Raw genomic sequence first — 18,112 nt, 5'->3', positions numbered from 1 at the left:
AGATTTCTGTAAGTGTATAACTTTTGATTGTTATATTAATCCGGTGTGATTTTCAGTTGAAATCGAAATGAACTCATGTCAGGGCACAGAAAAATGTCTGTCAATCCGATGTTTCATAGACTGCAAAGTCATTATTTCTAGTCTAAAATAATGGAATAAATGAGTTAAAAGTATCACAAATATTGACAATGAACCAGTTCCAAATTTGTTCTCATTTCTCATTTTTTTCTTTTCACTGCGGGATCCATTAAGGGACGAGTCAGTTCAAAGACAGCATCGTCACTGAAGGTGTGACTTCAATATCTCCTAAAAGGGCTCTTTCAGATAGACAGCACATTCTCACCCGCAGTGAAGCAAACATATCAGACAGCTTTTTAAAAAAGACCTCGACTGATAAGAAAGCAAACTAAATTTAATTCTCAAAGTGGGAGTAACTCTCCACTTATCTGCTGCTTTACAAAATGCATTTTAGGTATGCTAAGTGGAACTTTCTTAAAAGGGAAGTTTGTGCTGGAGCCAGAGTCAAAGGAGTGAGTGACAGATGAGTGTTTGTGCTGCGAAGGTTTCCCCAAAGCTCACAGAAACATTCTAAAAATGCAATAGCGGGACCTCAGCCTGTACATCACAGGATATTTATAGCCTTATTGTTTCCCCTACAGATTTCTCCCAATTATCTCTGTCAGCGTGCACAGAAAAGAAAGATCTTAAACGAAAAGCTATTTTCTATTAGGAGTAATTCAGCCATAACACCTCTATGTAAACCTTCAGAGAACTAAGACATTCACCAGCTGTTTTAAAAGAATTCTTTGCAAATTCAAGGACAAAATTCCTCAGTGGTGTGATGTATAGGTTTATATTGTATATAAGCTGTAAGGTTTGAGTGTATAGTGACTCACCACTGCTTACTCATCAAGTCATTTTCTGCAAAAATAAACAACAAATTCCTCACTGACTTTAGTCTTGAGTTCTCTTAAATATGGCCCGTGGAGAGTGCCTAAATCCTGATGGAATGCATTTCTTTAGGAATCAAAAGAATGTCTAAGGGACTTTCCACAGCTGGGTCACAAAATAGGGCCCTGGTGATGGAGCCTGTTTTAATGTCTCTTACTATCAAATAAAGTAAAACAGTAATATTGTGAAATATTGTTACAATTTAAAATGTTTTCTATTTTAATATATTTTAAAATGTAATTTATTCCTGTGATGCAAAGCTGAATTTTCAGCATCATTACTTCAGTCTTCGGTGTCACATGATCATTCAGAAATAATGCTGATTTGCTGCTCAAGAAACAATATATATATATAACATAAATAACACACACACACATCTATATATGTGACCCTGGATCACAAAACCAGTCACAAGCAGCACGGTTATTTTTGAACAATACATTGTATTTAATCAAATAATTATCGATAATCAAAATTATCGATTTTTCTTTTATGCCAAAAATCATTAGGGTATTAAGTAAAGATCATGTTCCATGAAGATATTTAGTCAATTATCTACCGTAAATATATAAAACTTTTATTTTTGTGAGTGAATGCAGCACAATCGCAAACATAAATGGACAACTTTAAAGGCGATTTTCTCAATGTTTCGATTTTTTTGCACCCTCAGATTCCAGATTTTCATATACGTAGTTGTGTCTCTGACAAATATTGCCCTATCCTAACAAACAATACATCAATGAAAAGATTATTTATTCAGCTTTCAGGGGATGTATAAATCTCAATTTTGAAAAATGTACCCATGTGACTGCTTTTGTGGTCCAAGGTCACACACACACACACACACACATATATATATATATATATTCTAGAAACCATGATACATTTTTTCAGGATTCTTTGATGAATGGAAAGTTCAACAGCATTCATTTAAAATATTTTGTTTAAAATCTATTGTAACCATATAAGTGTCTTTGCTGTCACTTTTGACCTGACCTCAAACTTTTGAACGGCATTGTATGGATGTACATTTTTCCCTTTATGAACAGAGAATACAATAAGCTTCTCATACTCCCATGGTTCATGCAAATAAAGATGACAGGAACTATGGAGACATCTTTGCCCTTTTTTAGGGACATGATAAAGTCCCTAAAAAATAAACAAGACAATCGCTTACATATGTTACACAACACGTCCCCCTCAAAACATTTCACAAGAACAAGGAATGTTTTTTGAGTTTTATTTCTTTACTATCATAATGCATTCATTTTGAACAGCAGTATCCACTTAGTGGCAATGTTAGACAATCTCTGATATGTGTCGAAAATTATGATATGCCAGTTTATGAACAATTTGATGATAGACAGGCTGCATGCAGAGATGACTCTATGCATCTCTGTTATCTAAGACATTGAATTCCTTCATCTCTGAGAGTCTTCAGGTCACAAACACTCGAGCTCTGTAGAACAGTGACTCATGCTCTCTCGGGACCTGTTTGGAGAGAAGAGGCCATTCTCATCACCAACCAGTGTGTCTCATCATTACACGCAGAGCAACATCTGTCTGTATGTCTTTAAAGGGATAGTTCACACAAAAATAAAACCAACAAAATTAGACATTTTAAAGTGTGTTGGTAACCAACCAGACAGTTGACGGTAGCCATTGACTTATAAAAAATAAAAAATAAAAAATAAATTCTGAGGGGGCCATCTTACCCCAAAGGTCTAATTCTATCTTTTTACTCCACAAATCAAAAAACAATAATGTCTCTACACATCCCTCATTAACAAATATTCGACATAATATAAGCACTATTTTCCAGAGACACAAAATTAGATAATTTGATATTCAGATTAAAAGAGAAAATAAAAAATAGCAAAGCCATTCATCCAAAAGTGTCGACATTAGATTTTGTCCCGTCTATTGTCAAGAGACAAAAAATAAGGTGGGTTTATAGGCTACTTCATCTTTCCCTAGTTAAATATTTTTATTGAAGCAAATTAAAAATATGAAATGAATGTTAAATGTGCCAATAGTAATGACAAGTCCCTATCATTTCCCTTCGGATATTTCCGTTCATTTTCGTGACTGCTCGGAAACTCTTCGGAAGAGGGGCAGGACTCAGCGCTGGAGTGCGCGTGCTGTAACTAATCCAGTTCAGTCCAACGATCAGTTCACCTGAACTTCTGACGAATGTTCATGCGCGCGCAGGTGAGCTTTACCGGATACTTTCTTTCGAGACAGCACTTACTTGACAGCTTTTGAATGTTTTAAAGTGAGTTCATCACAGTTTGGGTCAACTTTAAAAGCACACTTATTTTAAAACAATCTCTAAATACTTCTGAGGAATGTGGCGGATCTGAAAAGCAATATTTGTATAGTGTGTTTACAAAGTGAGTTGGGTCGCACGAGACATTTTCAAAAGGAAATCATGGCAACGGGAGGATTTAAATCTACCAGCGCAACGGACTTTCTGGAGGAATGGAAAGCAAAGCGCGAGAAGATGAGAGCGAAGATGCTTGGAGACATCGCCGCCGCCACCGGGAGAACTAACGTTACTGAGTTAAACAACAACGGCAGCTCGGTCAACTGCGTCTCCCCTTCGTCCTCCTATCCGGTGGCCCGGTCCTCCTCTTTATCCGCTTTGAAGCGGCCGGAGGACGAGTCAAAGTCACCCGAGCCCCCCGGGGGAAGCTTGAAGAAGACGCCGGAGAAAGTGAGCGGAGTCCCGCAGGCGGAGAGCTCGAGCCCCAGCCCCAGCCCCAGCCCCGCTGGTGTGGATGACAGCGATAAGGAGAGTCCAACACACAGCAAGAGCAAAGAGAAGAAGAGCTCAGGACCCAGCGCCAGAAAGGGCAAAGGACAGATCGAGAAAAGGAAGTTAAGAGAGAAGAGGAGATCAACAGGTGTTGTCAGCATACCGTCCACTGAGGTGAGTTCACTTTTAAAGTTAACCATTTCTTCCAGGTAGCAGCAGCAATATGGTATCAGAGGGTACTACAAGTATACTTCCAAAAAACACATAATAATGCCAGGGTACTTCTACTGAGTTGGCTTTTTTTCAACCACATTTATGTATGTAAACAGCATGTAAATTAAGCATTAAAAACATGATATTACCATGGTGTTATAGAACCATGTTGGAGTTGCAACCATAGACAGTATCCTAAATATGTTTTGTAACTAAAGTAGACAAGAATGTTTTTACCATGGTACCTAATTTACAAAAAGGCAGCAATACCATGGTTCCTTTTTGCAAGTGATCTTTTTGTTGGCATTGTTGCAAGTTGGAACCACATTTATTCATGTAGCCAGCTTTTTAGCCGATTAAGTTTAAAAACATGGTATTACCATAGTATAATTTCCATAAAACCAGGGTAATGGTTACTTGGCTATGATACTTTGATGTAGGCCTATACCATAATACTGAAGGATTGCCAAATTAATATGCCATGTATACTTTAAAGAATGCTATGGTGTTACCACCATACCTTGGTACTTTTGTGTAAGTGATCTTTTGGCACCCATATTTATAAATAGTATCCTAAATATGTTTTGTAACTAAATTGTACCATTGTACGAAAAAGGGTGGCAATACCATCATACTTTTTTGTAAGTGATCTGTTGGTTTATTTTCATGAAGTTGGCATTAATTATGTAGACATCATGTTAGACAGGTTTTGTAAATTAAGTAAAAAAACAAAAAGACAATATGATATTATTATAATGGACCCATGTCCATAAAACCATTGTAATGGTTACTTGTCCACGATACTGAAAGATTTACATTAATATGCTGTGTACTTAAAATCCTAGTATTACCATCATGCTAGTTTCCAAAAAAACATGGTGTTGCCTTTGGCACCATTTAAAAAAAAGCGGTAATACAGGATACATTTCTGACTGTAAGTGATCTGTCACCCTATTTGGAACCATATTTACTAGGACAGTATCCTAAATATGTTAAAGGAGACAAGTACAATAGTTGTACAACAATCCATTGTTACTATGTGTTGCCATTATTTCAACTACATTTGCTATCTAGAACTTATCCTAGCCATACCATGTGACTAGAACACTTTGAGTTGACTACTTTACTTTTATCATACTCCAAAAACATGGTAATACTATGACACCTCTTTTGTAAGTGATCTGTTGGTCCATCTGTCCAAAACTGGCATTTTTGCAACCACATTTCCTTATATAGACACAACTCTTGCCAAGTTAACTTAAGTAGAAAAAGCTGTAATCTAAAATCCATCGTTAAATGTCACTCCCATCGCTTAGCTTGTATGTCTGCCTTATGTAAGTATGTGAAATATCAGCTCAATACATGTTCTCCTCTAAGCAACACTCACATAAATCAAGACTAGAAGCCAACAAGTCTGATGACTAACAGATTGAGATCATATTATACTTATTTTCTCCATATAATGATTTTGTGGGTTGCAGAGTAACATTCTACATCATGCAATGTAGGGAGAACATGGTACGGCTGTTCCTCTAGTTTAAGACACTTCGTCATCTGATCAGTTCACCATAACAATTCCTCCAAAACATGCCAACTGCCTCATAAGTTTCTCCCCTTTCAATCCATCACATTCCCACACATAAGCAACGAGGCTTGTTAGTGTATTGTGCCATTGGTGTACACACTAGAGCTGTGAATGTCTGCATACCACCCAGCTCCACTGCCCCGTGGATGGTTACTGTTGGAGGCTGACCAGTATGTCTGCTTTGGCTGAAGACATCCTGTCATTAGCCTCTTGCACTGTGCCAAGGTAAAGTAGTTTGGGAAGTGGGCACAGGCCAAGACTTAATGTTAGGGTGTATTTGAGAGATGAGTGTTTAAGTATACACACTCATGCACCATGGTCTTGCTGGGGTTGTTACTGCAAGAATGTGTGTGAGGCTGGGTAAATTATTTATCATTTTGACACTTTCTTTTTATTCTCTCGGGTTGAAGTGAGCATAAGCGAGGGAGCATGTCATGCAGTTTGAGCGCTTTTAGTGTGTAAGTGTGAAGGCAGTTAATGGCCATGACAAGCTGTCTAAACCCATTCAACCAGAGTCCCATCACCTGAAACTATTATTTATGCTTGGTATGGTGTCCAACCATATGTCTCACACCTCTTGGACATATCAAGCATGTCCAGTGTCTGCTTAGTTTTGTGAAAATGCTCTTGCAATTCGTCCCTGAACAGCTTTGAGAAAAGAGTTGCAGGATTTTCTGGAGGTTGTTTCCCTGTACTTCCTGCCGTGGCTTCAAATTGATAGGGCTCATTGTTCGACCGTGTGCGTTTAGCAGCTTGCTGTGAGTTATCAGACTCTTGTGGAGCCTCCCAGCTCTCTCCCTGAAACCTAAACTTTGTTTCCCACTGTCATTGTTATGGGGGGCCGTTAACCTGTATAAAGGCTGCCTGGAACTCCGGCTCCAAGTAATTCATGAGCAATCCGTTGCAGACACCTTGAAGCTGGTTCAGCTGTGTATATCCGACTGTAACTTTAATCCATAACATGTTTGTTTAGTATTACAGATCTGAAAGTTCATATCATCAGCCAGAACATTTTATAAATGTTCTTTTGCTACGTGTATTTTGCTGGGGTGACTGAGAAGTTTGTTTTAATTTCAGAGTGTTTGGGCCAGCGCAGCTCTAATAAACGCAAATGCTATTGTTTGACATCTGGCCGAGTCTCAAACTCCTCACGACCCGTTTGTAGATAAAAGCCTCCATGTCCGGTCTTCTTGGCGGTTTTCCATTTCAAATTCCAAATTCAGCATAAACAACGACAATCTCTTCTTTATGGGCCATGGAAACTCTTTATGCTGGATTTTGTGCAGGAGCACTGGAAATGAACCTGGATTACTGAGGGGATCATGTAATATTGTGTCCCAATTGAATGGAATTCACCCCTGAGAAAAAGGCTAAATATTTATCATTGTTTCTTGCTGAATGAGTTGCTAGTGGCAATGAGTTGTTTTTCACCTCTGAGCACCTAAAGCTGGACTAGATATCGAAACGTTGAAAGAGATTATACCAAGTGTGTACATTGTGAGGTCTTTAGGGAATTTGCCATATCTGACATTTGAACAGGAAACCTGGACTAACTGGCAAATGTTTGGCTCTGGCAGCAGTCATGTGGATGAAAAGCAATCCTTAACGTTCTTTATCTTCTGCTTCTAGTGATCTGTAGGGTCTGGTTAACCAAGCGAGGTTCTCGTACAAGCAAGTCAAGACTAGATGAAATTGAAATACTTCTGTTAGAGCACAATTTTCTTTTACAACTTGTGGTTTGCTGTGTTTTAAACCTGCGGTTGTTGATCTACTTATTTGTTAGTGGTCGATGACCTGTTGTTAAATGTCAAAAGATTGGCACCTTGGTTAACTGCCGTTGTATAATGTCAAACATAACAATTTGGTTTAACAGTTTATTTGCCTTTGTTGGCGATGGTCCACTGCCTGGAATGAGACATTGCCGCCTAAACAAGCATGTTTTAGAGTCACTCATTTTTCCAAACAAGGTCACTTCAACACTACAAATACCTTTGAGATTCAGTCATGGGTAAGCAAGGTAAGTGTAACAATGTTCGATGTTAGGAAGAAGGAGGCAGACCGGCGAACAATTTGAATAATAAATAATTAAACAAATACAAAAACGAAAGTAAAGACGGTAGTCCATCAAGGTCGACTCCCGCCACACATAATAAAACAAAACATTAAATAAAATAGTCCAGGCCTGGTCTCTCTTGTCCTTCTCTGTCATCGCTTCCGCTCCTCCGTGAGAGATACGAGACTGGTGCGTCGCGCAGGTGTCGCTCATCAGCAATCACGTCACCGGCCTCGCGCCGTTCTCCCACGGCCCTCGGCCTCGTCCTGCTCGCCACAGTAAGCAACCAGTTATTAGCTTGGTCCTTCACTCTTTCTGCTTTTATTTTTAGAACATTCCAGGCTATATACCAAGCATAGTGGTAGTGGAGTATTTATGCTAATCCTTTCAACAAAGGATATTCCAGCATTTTTTTTTTACTGCTGATATTTGTGGTAGAGACTACACTGCATTCCCACGTCCTCCTCTAGGGGTGTAATGTACGGTGGCCCAGTAGTGCACAACACAACGAAATTAAGCCACAACACAACGAAAATAAGCCACAACACAACGAAATAAAGCCGCAACACAACAGAAATGCTCCCGACCACTAGAGGGCTCTCGGAGCACGATAAAGTTAGTTTTCCATGCCACTGTTCTATAGAGTCAGCAGTCTAAAAAATATATCAACACCACGTTTTTGATAAAACAAGGTAGAGTCTCACTTTACACTCAGGGTCCTGCTACGAGCCATAGGCTCTGGGAAGGTCCCTTAGATGTCAGCCCTTGTTAATGTACTGCTCAACAGTCAAAGCATGATGTACTACATCCATTTAACTGTCGGACCAAATCAGCACACATAATCGAAGAGCTGGAATGCAATGAGACCAAGACTCCCTGTACTGGCCCTCTGAACGGTCACCAATCTCCTCAGATTACATTCCGCTCTGTCTTATTTAGCTGTCCGGTCTTTTCAAGCATGACGCAGAGTCAGACGGACTCACTTTCAGTTCAGAATTTATGCTCTTCCTTGTTTATGATGCATGACTGGCATTGTCATTTTCCACAGTAATGAGGCACAATCAATTCAGTCGCATGTGGTAATGGTGCCAATAAGAGGACCGCGCCAACTTTTGCGTTTGGATTCATCTCTTAGAAACAGAACGGTCACGGTGTGTGCACATGAATTAGGTAGCAGGTTGATTGTGACAGTCGTGCGTTCATCACTCTTCCTCATTGGTGTATGTATGAACTCTATAAATAGCCCCTTCCACTTTGTGTGTTTAGATTTTATCTTTTTGTTTGCTTGAGAAATGCTTTGTCAGCGTCACAGTGACGCATTGCTCCAGACTGAGTCGTCACTTATTAACGTGCACCAGCCAACGCATAGATAATGGACTAAATGACCTACTCCCTCTGTGTGGCCCCACTCTTATCTAGTATGTCTGTGTTCAAGAGCGGTTGCATCTTGGTTCAATATTTGAAGCCTTTGGTATCAGTGGGCAGAGTTCAAAAGAGGAAATAGTTAGTTGTATAACCTCTACTGAGATGGCCCATCAGTGTTGGAGAAATTACTCTGAAGCTGTTGCTTCCCAAGCTACTCATGAATAAATTGAAGGGGGCAAAATTGTCAGTTCATCGAAGAATTAAAAAAAAAAGTATCATGGTTTCCACACAAATGTCAGGCAGCTGTTTTCAACATTGATAATACGTTTTTTTTTTAGCAGCAAATCAGCATATTAGAATGATTTCTGAAGGATAATGTGACACTGAAGAATTAAAAAAATTAAAATAGAAAACAATTATTGTAAGTTGTAATATTATATGTCATAATGTCAGTATTGTTGTTTTACTTTATTTTTGATCAAATAAATGCAGCACTGATGGGCATAAGTGACTTCTTTGAAAAACATAAAATAATCTTACCAAGCCCAAATTTTGGACGGTAGTGTACTGTGCTTTATATTTATTGTTAGATAATATAATGACAAAAATGTAAATGTATTGGATAGTGCTGTCAAATTGATTAATCACCATTAATCGCTTCTAACATAAAATTTTGTGTTTAAATAATATATATGTGTGTGTGTGTATATACTATATATACATACACATACTTGTGTGTGTGTATATGTATATATATATATATATATATATGTGTGTATGTATATGTGTCTATATACACAGACGCTCATTTATATCTTAGATGCGATTAATCATGATTCATCAATTTGACAGCTCTAGTATAGGGATAACAGGTTGAGAACTAATCTTTTTACAGATCAATTTACACTAAATACAACTAGAACCATAATTGTTTAATAATTTTTTAATCGAATGAAGCAATTCAAATCAATGAATTGAAGTTGGCAATGTTACATAGTACATGGAGAGTGTGTTTGATTACAATGCACATTTGACAATGACATAACATTTTGTCACACTACACCGCAATGCTTTGGAAAAAGATTTTTGTTCCTGGAAATAGCTGGACTATTTTGAAAACAGCTGAGCTATACTGTCAGGCTACAGAAAAACTAGTTAGGTTAGTAGCGTAGCTACTTGTACAGTGATGGGGAGAAACTGTAACACTTTCACTTTGTCATTCATATTCAACAGGGATTGCAAACACATTGGCCAGTAGGCAATGTGGAAAGTTTTATTTGTGTATTTTACAAAAAACTGCAGAACCCTTGGAGAGCGATGCCAGCGTGTTTTTAATGATATCGGCTCACATTTTGTCACAATGATTATTATTTACACGACTGACTGTTAGCTTTGATTGTGTGTGTGAGCAGAAACAATGATTATAAAACCGAGTGAATTTGGCCATTAGTAGTTTGTGAACATTCCTTTCAGCAGGGCGCTCGGTATGAATCAGTGGTAAAACCAGGCCACTCTGCGTGATTAGGCATTAGCCTGTCTACTTACATTCACCATTGCACAACAAGACAAACCTGCTCGCTTTTTGCTTTCTTTCTTTTTTACTTTCATCCTTTGATCCTTTCCCTCTATCTCTCAGCTCTCACTGTGTCTGTTTTCTCTTTCTGTCATGTGGTGTAAAGCATGCTGATAGGTTGGTATTTCAAGATCTCAAATCAGTTTCACCTGATGCAAGATACTTGTTTATTATAGAAGCAAAAGGCACAAACACAGAAAACAATGTAAAGTGGAGTCATTATTAAAGTATATTTCTTATCTTTTGAGAAGTGCTTTTAATATTCATGCAGTATCCTTAAAGGCAAAAACGAACCATTATTGGTAAACTTTGGAATTCAACACGTCCCACACTGCTATGGAGAAAAATTATATTTCAAATGAGGATTGTTGAGGAATGATGTGCTGTTTAGAGCGATTTTTGTGTGTGTGTGTGTGTGTGTTGTTACGACCAATATGTTCAAGCATCCATTAATCATATGCAGAACATATCTTTAATTATTGTTTTATTTCTTGCACAATGATAGTGCAGCACCCTAGAAACCACCCAAAACACTCAAACAACTGCATAGCAACACACTAAAATCTGCTTAAAACACCTTAGCAATTGCATAGCAATTCATTGGGTTCCCAAAACACCTTAGCACGGTGCACAGAGTTTTGCAAAGACATGCACCATTCCAAGTTTCTTTCATATTCTTCTTGTCAGTACACCTAAGGCTCTACAATATGCTGTTTCATGCCACATCTCTATGGTTACACCTCAGCTCAGACTTTGATCTCAAATAAATGTTTGCATTGTTGCCAAGCTATGCCATGCTAGTGGGGCATTAAAATGAAACTTAAACATTTATCCGTGTTCTTGTTTTGAGTCACATTACTGAGTAACAGCCTTGAATAACGTAGAAATGTGCAGAGCAATCAAGAAACATGACCTTTCATCAGTGTATGCATTCCTGGACTTGATTAAGGATTTAAGTTGATTTTCCTTCATTAAAGTCGCATTTGTGTATTGACTGTTTGTTAACTGTTATGATTTGTTTGAGCAAAGGCTTTAAAGAATGTGAATAATTTCTAAGGTCTCTCCCATACCTCGTACCTCAATGTTCCTCAAAGTCAAATAGAATCCCCAGGGATCTGCTCAGAGGAGGAGTATCCATGGACACATAAAAAAACGAATAGCAGAGATGCTTTGGAATGGAACCGGCAAAACTCTGAACATCAAATAAAAACGTGCCACCAAAAGCCCATGGATTTATCATCAAACCAAGAATTGTCTTAAAAAAAGCCCAACAGTTTAGTTTCCACAGGGATATCCTTTGAAGGATGAACCTGTACTTTTCTTGGAATGAATTTTGCATGACCATCAAAGTAGTCCTGGAATACCCCATCCTCATGCTGCCTTCATTCTTGTATATTTTTTTGGGGGGAAATGTTATTAAAGCCAAAATGTCCAGTGGATTTTGAATAAAATGTAGCATCCTATTTATTGATAACCACACAAAGTTACCCACGCCATTGTATACATTCACCTCACTATCTATGGAGTCTTTCAGCTGATGATTCCGGAATTTCGATCAAATAAATGCTATTTTTTTTCACTGTGGAAAATACACACAATATGCATCAAGTTGTTATACTGTATTCATAAATATACATAACTGTAATGTCAAGAGAGCAATTAAGATGTTATAGGATAACAGAATAAAACTTGACAGTCACTACAGCAATGGTTCTCTCCTCCAGAATGTTTAATGTTTATGGCCCGCCCAACTCGAAAAATCTCAAAGTTTCTTAGTCATAAATACCAATGTCCAATTTCTGACTAAGAAATTATCGTACAAACTAATTTACCATAAGACATGAAGGCAGCATCAATGTTCTCTTAATGTCCTGCTCTTGGCCTTGGTTCTGCATGCTTGGCTATTTCTCAACTCACTCATTTGAATTGTTCTTCAGCTGTTGTGGGTATTTTTCTGTGCTTGTGGCATTCACCTTTATTAGACCTCACTGTGTGATTGGGCAACTGCTTGAATATGCCTTTCACCTTGACGCCCACAACGTCTTGTTTTGTGGCCTTGTACGGGCTACGGGGCTGTTAACCTCTAGACCAGAGTTGACGTGAGAGGTTAGGGGGTCAGATCCCTAGTCAACACCTGCTAATCTTCAGGCCTTCCAGAAGAGTGAGTCAAAGGAGGTTCCAAAGATAACAAACAGGAGCAGAGCCTTTCTTCCCAACCATTCTTTTCCTTTGCAGCAGGGGATGCGTTAGGGTGATGTGGCAGCTGTACGTCATTGGCTGGAATATCAGTGATTACATTTATATTGCAGATTAAAAATTATGTTTTAGAAACGACATGTTGTCAACCAAACAGCTGTGGCATCAGGTGCAGGAATGTCGATAATGTTCACACGCCCAGGGCTGAGCACTGTTTATGGTCGTAAGTGACAGGTAACTTCTTGCCTGCAGGATTGTGTTGACAGTGTGATGAAGTCCTTACCTAGGCAATGCATAAATGTATTATCAAAACTAAAATTTCTTTGACGTTTGTGGTAGGCCTTTTCATGAAGTCCTCATGAAATCAGAAAGGTCCCATTTAGATGTTTATATACGTGTTCCTGTTCTTGTGTGCAATTCCATGGTTCTTGTTATTTCAAAGAAAAAGTTTGTCTTTATACATTTTGAAAAAAAAAACCTCCAATGTAGTACTCCATTGGTGTACATCACCAGTGCCTTTTAAATTTCAACCAATTGGTGCAGTCCTGCTATCTAACGTCTCTTTTTCATGATCCAATTGATTTCCAATTCCCTACATCTTTATCTCTCTGAAATGTCATATTAAGGAAGTACAATGGGTTGTGAAATCCTTATGAAGTTGATTTTAAGTTGTTTCTTTCTAGACCCTCTTAAAAAATGCATACTCAACTGACTTCATCTCAGTTGAACTTGCTTCATTCCATGGTAGTATTCACCATCAGTATGAATTCTACATGTTGATGATGGTACCTGAAAAATCATGCCAACAAAATGACAACTGTTATTGTTCAGCAATCTGTTCAAAGTAAAAGAAATCATTGCAGGCTCTGGGTTTGGTCTGTTTCAAACTGAGTAGGCAACTGAAGGCAAGGCTAATTTGTGGGTTATTGTCTTATAATTTTTAGTGTCCTTTTATGACCTGTTGTGTCCTTTTATTCGAATGAACTATCATTGATTGGGATCACAGGGTCAGATATGCAGTGAGTGATCTACATTTGATTGTCATGTTGCTCTGATGATTGACAGGTTTGATATTCCAGATTGTTGTTGTTACCCAGAGAGAGAGTTTTGTATCCTGCTTGGTAATTTACTGTGAAGTAATTAACAATAAGATTAAAGTTGGGAAATTCCCCTTTTGCTCCCTTTTCATGTTCTTTGGTACTGTAACTCCAACCTCCCTTTAACTTTAAGTCTATTGATCTTTGCCTGATATTTCCGTCTTGGACAATAGGCCTTCAGTGGTTTTGAATTTCCAGCTTTTATTCACAGATGATTGTTTCTTTTTTTTTTTAAGTAGCTCATTTATTTTTTTGTCAAGTATTCTGTGAGCTGGCCCTAGCTGTCCTTTCTGTAGTGAGAGTCAGGCTCTAACTAATCCATAACCATCACACAACCCTGGATATTCATCTTGGATTTTCATTATGTCCGTATTGATCCTAAAGGCTTTCTTTTCTTTTCTTTCTTTCAGCTTTTCATTTTTCTCCCCATCCTCCTCTCCTTAACCTCTCTTTGTTGACTCCGCTGTTGGAGTTTGGACTCATTTAACCTTCAGACAAACTGTTTATTCTTGTCTGCTTATCCTAATTGTAGTCTTTCTCTGTAATTGTAGTCAAATTCTCTGTCACCGTTCTTGTTTCAGCCCCAATGAGAAACAAACCTGCCTACATTTGGTTATCTGTAGACCAGTTAGTTTGGCATTGCGGCTTAAAGTCTGCTTGAAATGGAAACCTGCCTCCATTCAGTCAACAACGACTGGATTGAACTAAGTCTCCACCACACTACATTATTTTTTTATTTTTTGATAATCCGTTTCACTTGGATGTGCTTCCGTTGCATTGTGCCTTTAAAAATATAACACCTTTTCCAAAACCTATGATCATCCTATGAAGCAGAATTCATGTTTCACTGTGAAAAAATACATGTAAGTTCAATCCTGAAAGTGTCAATGAACAAAACTGTAGTAATTGAAAGTAAATTTAACTGTTTTGTTCATTGTAATATTTCTGTATGTGCTATTTAGTTTTATACGTATAATACTTCCTATTTAGCTTAGCAACATGCTAAAGTCAGACTCTATTGAAATCAATTTTGAGCCACTTCTGTGCCACTCTTATGTAGTGTTGCAAAATGGTCAATTATAAGTTTCATGATAGTTAGGTAGGTTAGTACCTTTCAAGGCATCTGGCTATGTAAGCAGGCAATTCACTATGTTTTGGAACAGTGAAACTGTCTAGTAAACACAGACTGGCTATGTGGTTTATGTCTAAATGAGAGAGGAGGACAGAGAATGAAAGACCCAGACATTTATCCCCTCAACTGGGAAAGAGCCAATGACAACTTGGCTTACAGACTCAGGGTATGCGACAGACAACAGCAATATTACATTCACTCTTACATTTACTTTTGTGTCAGACACTAGCCAGATGACCTTATATACTTCCTCTAATGAAGTTACTGTCTTTAGTTTATATCTGCTAATGGAAAAATTTGATGTTTTATTACTGGAGAGATGACTTGGGCCTATTTACATTACCAGTCTCGGTTTATTATGATAGCAATGGCTAATGTCTTAACAGAGATTTGCTAATACCTTTGTTTTAGCTTTCTTTCAGCTATTGCCAACAATCTGACTGGAAAATAATTATGCGCCTTGTGTGTGATTCATTCATAATTATGTTTTGACTGTTTTCTGTCATCTTTTTTAAGGGTTGGTAAGCACAAAGAAGTTGTTGGCCAATGATAGCTTGGGAGTGTGTGCTTAACTAGAATACAAATTTGAGCACGTTAATGTAACCAGTGGGCGTTAATTACCCACTGCAACCAAAGGAAGACCAGCTGCGTTTTTTCTAGACACGCATTAAGAGACACGCAGAATCCCGTCCATGTGACCGCAGTTAGGCTTCACCTCAGGTATGCCCCTCTGAACGTTACCATGCCGACGAGGAGTTGCATTGCGCACATTGCCGTGGAGGTGCTCGGTCTTCACCTCTCCCAGCGTTCTGATTGGAGGGGGTTGCTAATACCCAGACACGATTTGAAGGTGACTCATGCTTCTGTGTCTGTTAATGTTGGAACACAATGGGCTCCATACACAGAGGCCCTCGGTGGGGAGGGCCAAGCATGCTCCAACGGTCCTAGCCCAAACCACTGATTAACACTGGGCTGAATCTGAGAAAGCACGTGGAATGCTCTTTGGCTTGCCTGGTATGCAGGTGTATTGTCCGACTTTTTTTTCCTCTGTACGTTGATGGTAGCTCTACTGACAGACGTGGAGAGGATTTGTTGCACATTATCCTCATTTTGAATCTCTAAAATGAGAGCATTGAGTGTAGCACAACCTGTTCGCCACATGCTTGAAAAGGAAAAACACTTTTACAGAGTCCTCTTTACACGCATGGCGCATCATCCTACACCAGGTTTTACTAGTTGACCAGAGGACTTTAACCCCTGTCTGCTGTAATACTTAGTAGAAACTTAAAGAGTACAAGTGTACTTTTCTAAATTGCTTCTGATGTGAGGATAGAATAGACAGAATATACTGTTTACATGCAATTTAAAAGTCTTAGTTCAACTGTACCAAAACATACAGTCAGACTGAAATTGCCCATTTTCTTGGACTAACATAGGTAGATAGTACGACTGTAGCTCAGTTTCACCCTGCAATATACACTAGAGGTCTGCATGGTATGGATGATTAAAGGCCCTGATATACTTCAAGCAAATCGAAGAATGAACTGATATGATGTCATTTCGAACAAAATTAGGTCAAAACGAAGTTCTTTTGTGTTCGTTTCAGAAGTTCAAAACGGCTTGCCAAAGCAAACTTTCCGGAAAAGTTTGCTCTGGCTGGGTAAACACCTTTGAACTCCCATTGGTCCGTGGCGATTACGAAATAGGTAGGTGTGCGCTGAGGCTTCGCCTTCTTTCACGTGGAACTCTTCTCTGGTAATTTCTTCTGTTGAGTCCGTCGTGATCTGACGTCCGCGGGCAAAAATACGAACACACTAGACTAGAGAGTCGCTTTGTAGTAGAAAATGAAGTTGTGCTTCTGATGAAATGAGACACTGACATTGTTTTTCATGTTTAATATGGTAAAGCTGCTTAATTTTAAGCAATCTGTTGTATATAGTGCTATAAATAAAGTGACATGATGTGACTTTACTAGAGTGCTGAATTGCAGAGCTTGTGCAAGCATATGCACTTTGCTTTGATCTGATTCTAATAAGAAAAAATACTTGCTGTTTTCTCAATTTTGTTGTGTTTATTTTGTTATTGAGAGAAGAAAGCGCGCAGCACATATTTACATATTCATCTTACTGTCGCTCTCAGGAGTGTGGGCAGTGTTGAATGTTTGCTAACAGTATATTGTTGCTCACATATTTAGAACTTATTTTTACCCCTAAGCAAAGAACGAAAAAGAACTTCGTCGTGAGTATATCAGGGCCTTTAGTCCCATCCTCAAAAGATTCTCTCTTGCTACCGTATGCTCCTGTAAAAAAAAAAAATTGTCCTGCTCTCACCTGAAAATTTTACATTTTGTCTCGCTTCCATCTATAAAAGCATGCACAGATTTATGCAGATTTTCAGTCTCTCTCCCGTAAGTTTATGTCTTGCTTTAATTGAAACCATAGGCTATTTTTTCCAATCCCCCACACACATATGATGCCTCAGATCTCACCTTGTTGCATTTGTCGCAGCAGGCAAAAGGAAGGATGTTGTTTCCACCTACAATTGAAAAACATTGATAATATCCAATCCAACTCTGCGCCTTAAACTCTTTATTCTTGATTGTTCCATAGATGAATAACACTGGACGTGAGCAGTGTGACACGACGGAAACGAATAGAGCCCATTGTAATCAGTGATACTGTCTACACTAGAAGTGGTGCAGTGCAACTCTGACAGTAAACTAATGCACTGTTCTATTTCTGACGTACTTCACATGCTTGTGCTACTTCTGACAACAGAAGTTTTGGCAGTTTTGTTTTGACACATTCAGTGTAGACCGCCTCAAGCTGTTGTGGCATGATGTGACGCGAATCGATTAATACAAATATAAATTACATAAAAATAAAAACTTGAGTAACTTTTATGTTGAGATATTTATATTTAACAGAAGTAAAATAGAATTTCTTTCTCCCAATCCCCATGCACAAATCAGTATTTTCCCTCCGCAACCACACTTCGTACTCTGTTGTGTCAGGTCCAGTGGGAGTGCAGACTTCTGACATAAATCAGACTACAGTTGGCCTCTGCATTGTTCACTAGGGGTGTAACGATATATTGTTATATCGATATACCGTAATATAAAAACATGACGTTATTAATTAATTGCGATATAGGCTAGTTACTTTTATCCAAGACCCAGCTTACTGTATT

The 18,112-nt window shown here is 38.5% G+C and overlaps 1 protein-coding gene across 1 annotated transcript in view; it reads left to right on the top strand.

Moving 5' to 3' along the window:
• Positions 1 to 3,103: 3,103 nt before the first annotated feature.
• The window catches only part of pawr (PRKC, apoptosis, WT1, regulator), a 56,631-nt gene continuing 41,622 nt past the window's right edge, over positions 3,104 to 18,112 (top strand). The window contains exon 1 of the mRNA XM_056247451.1: positions 3,104 to 3,883. Coding sequence (XP_056103426.1) covers positions 3,383 to 3,883 — 501 coding nt within the window. The 5' untranslated portion in view covers positions 3,104 to 3,382. The remainder of the gene's footprint in view (positions 3,884 to 18,112) is intronic.

Source organism: Rhinichthys klamathensis, unplaced genomic scaffold, assembly GCF_029890125.1.
Source record: "Rhinichthys klamathensis goyatoka isolate OS25496 unplaced genomic scaffold, OSU_Roscu_1.1 h1tg000048l_1, whole genome shotgun sequence".
NCBI lineage: Eukaryota > Metazoa > Chordata > Actinopteri > Cypriniformes > Leuciscidae > Rhinichthys > Rhinichthys klamathensis.
Note: the sequence above shows the minus strand (reverse complement) of the source record. Positions and strands in the feature narration are given on the sequence as shown.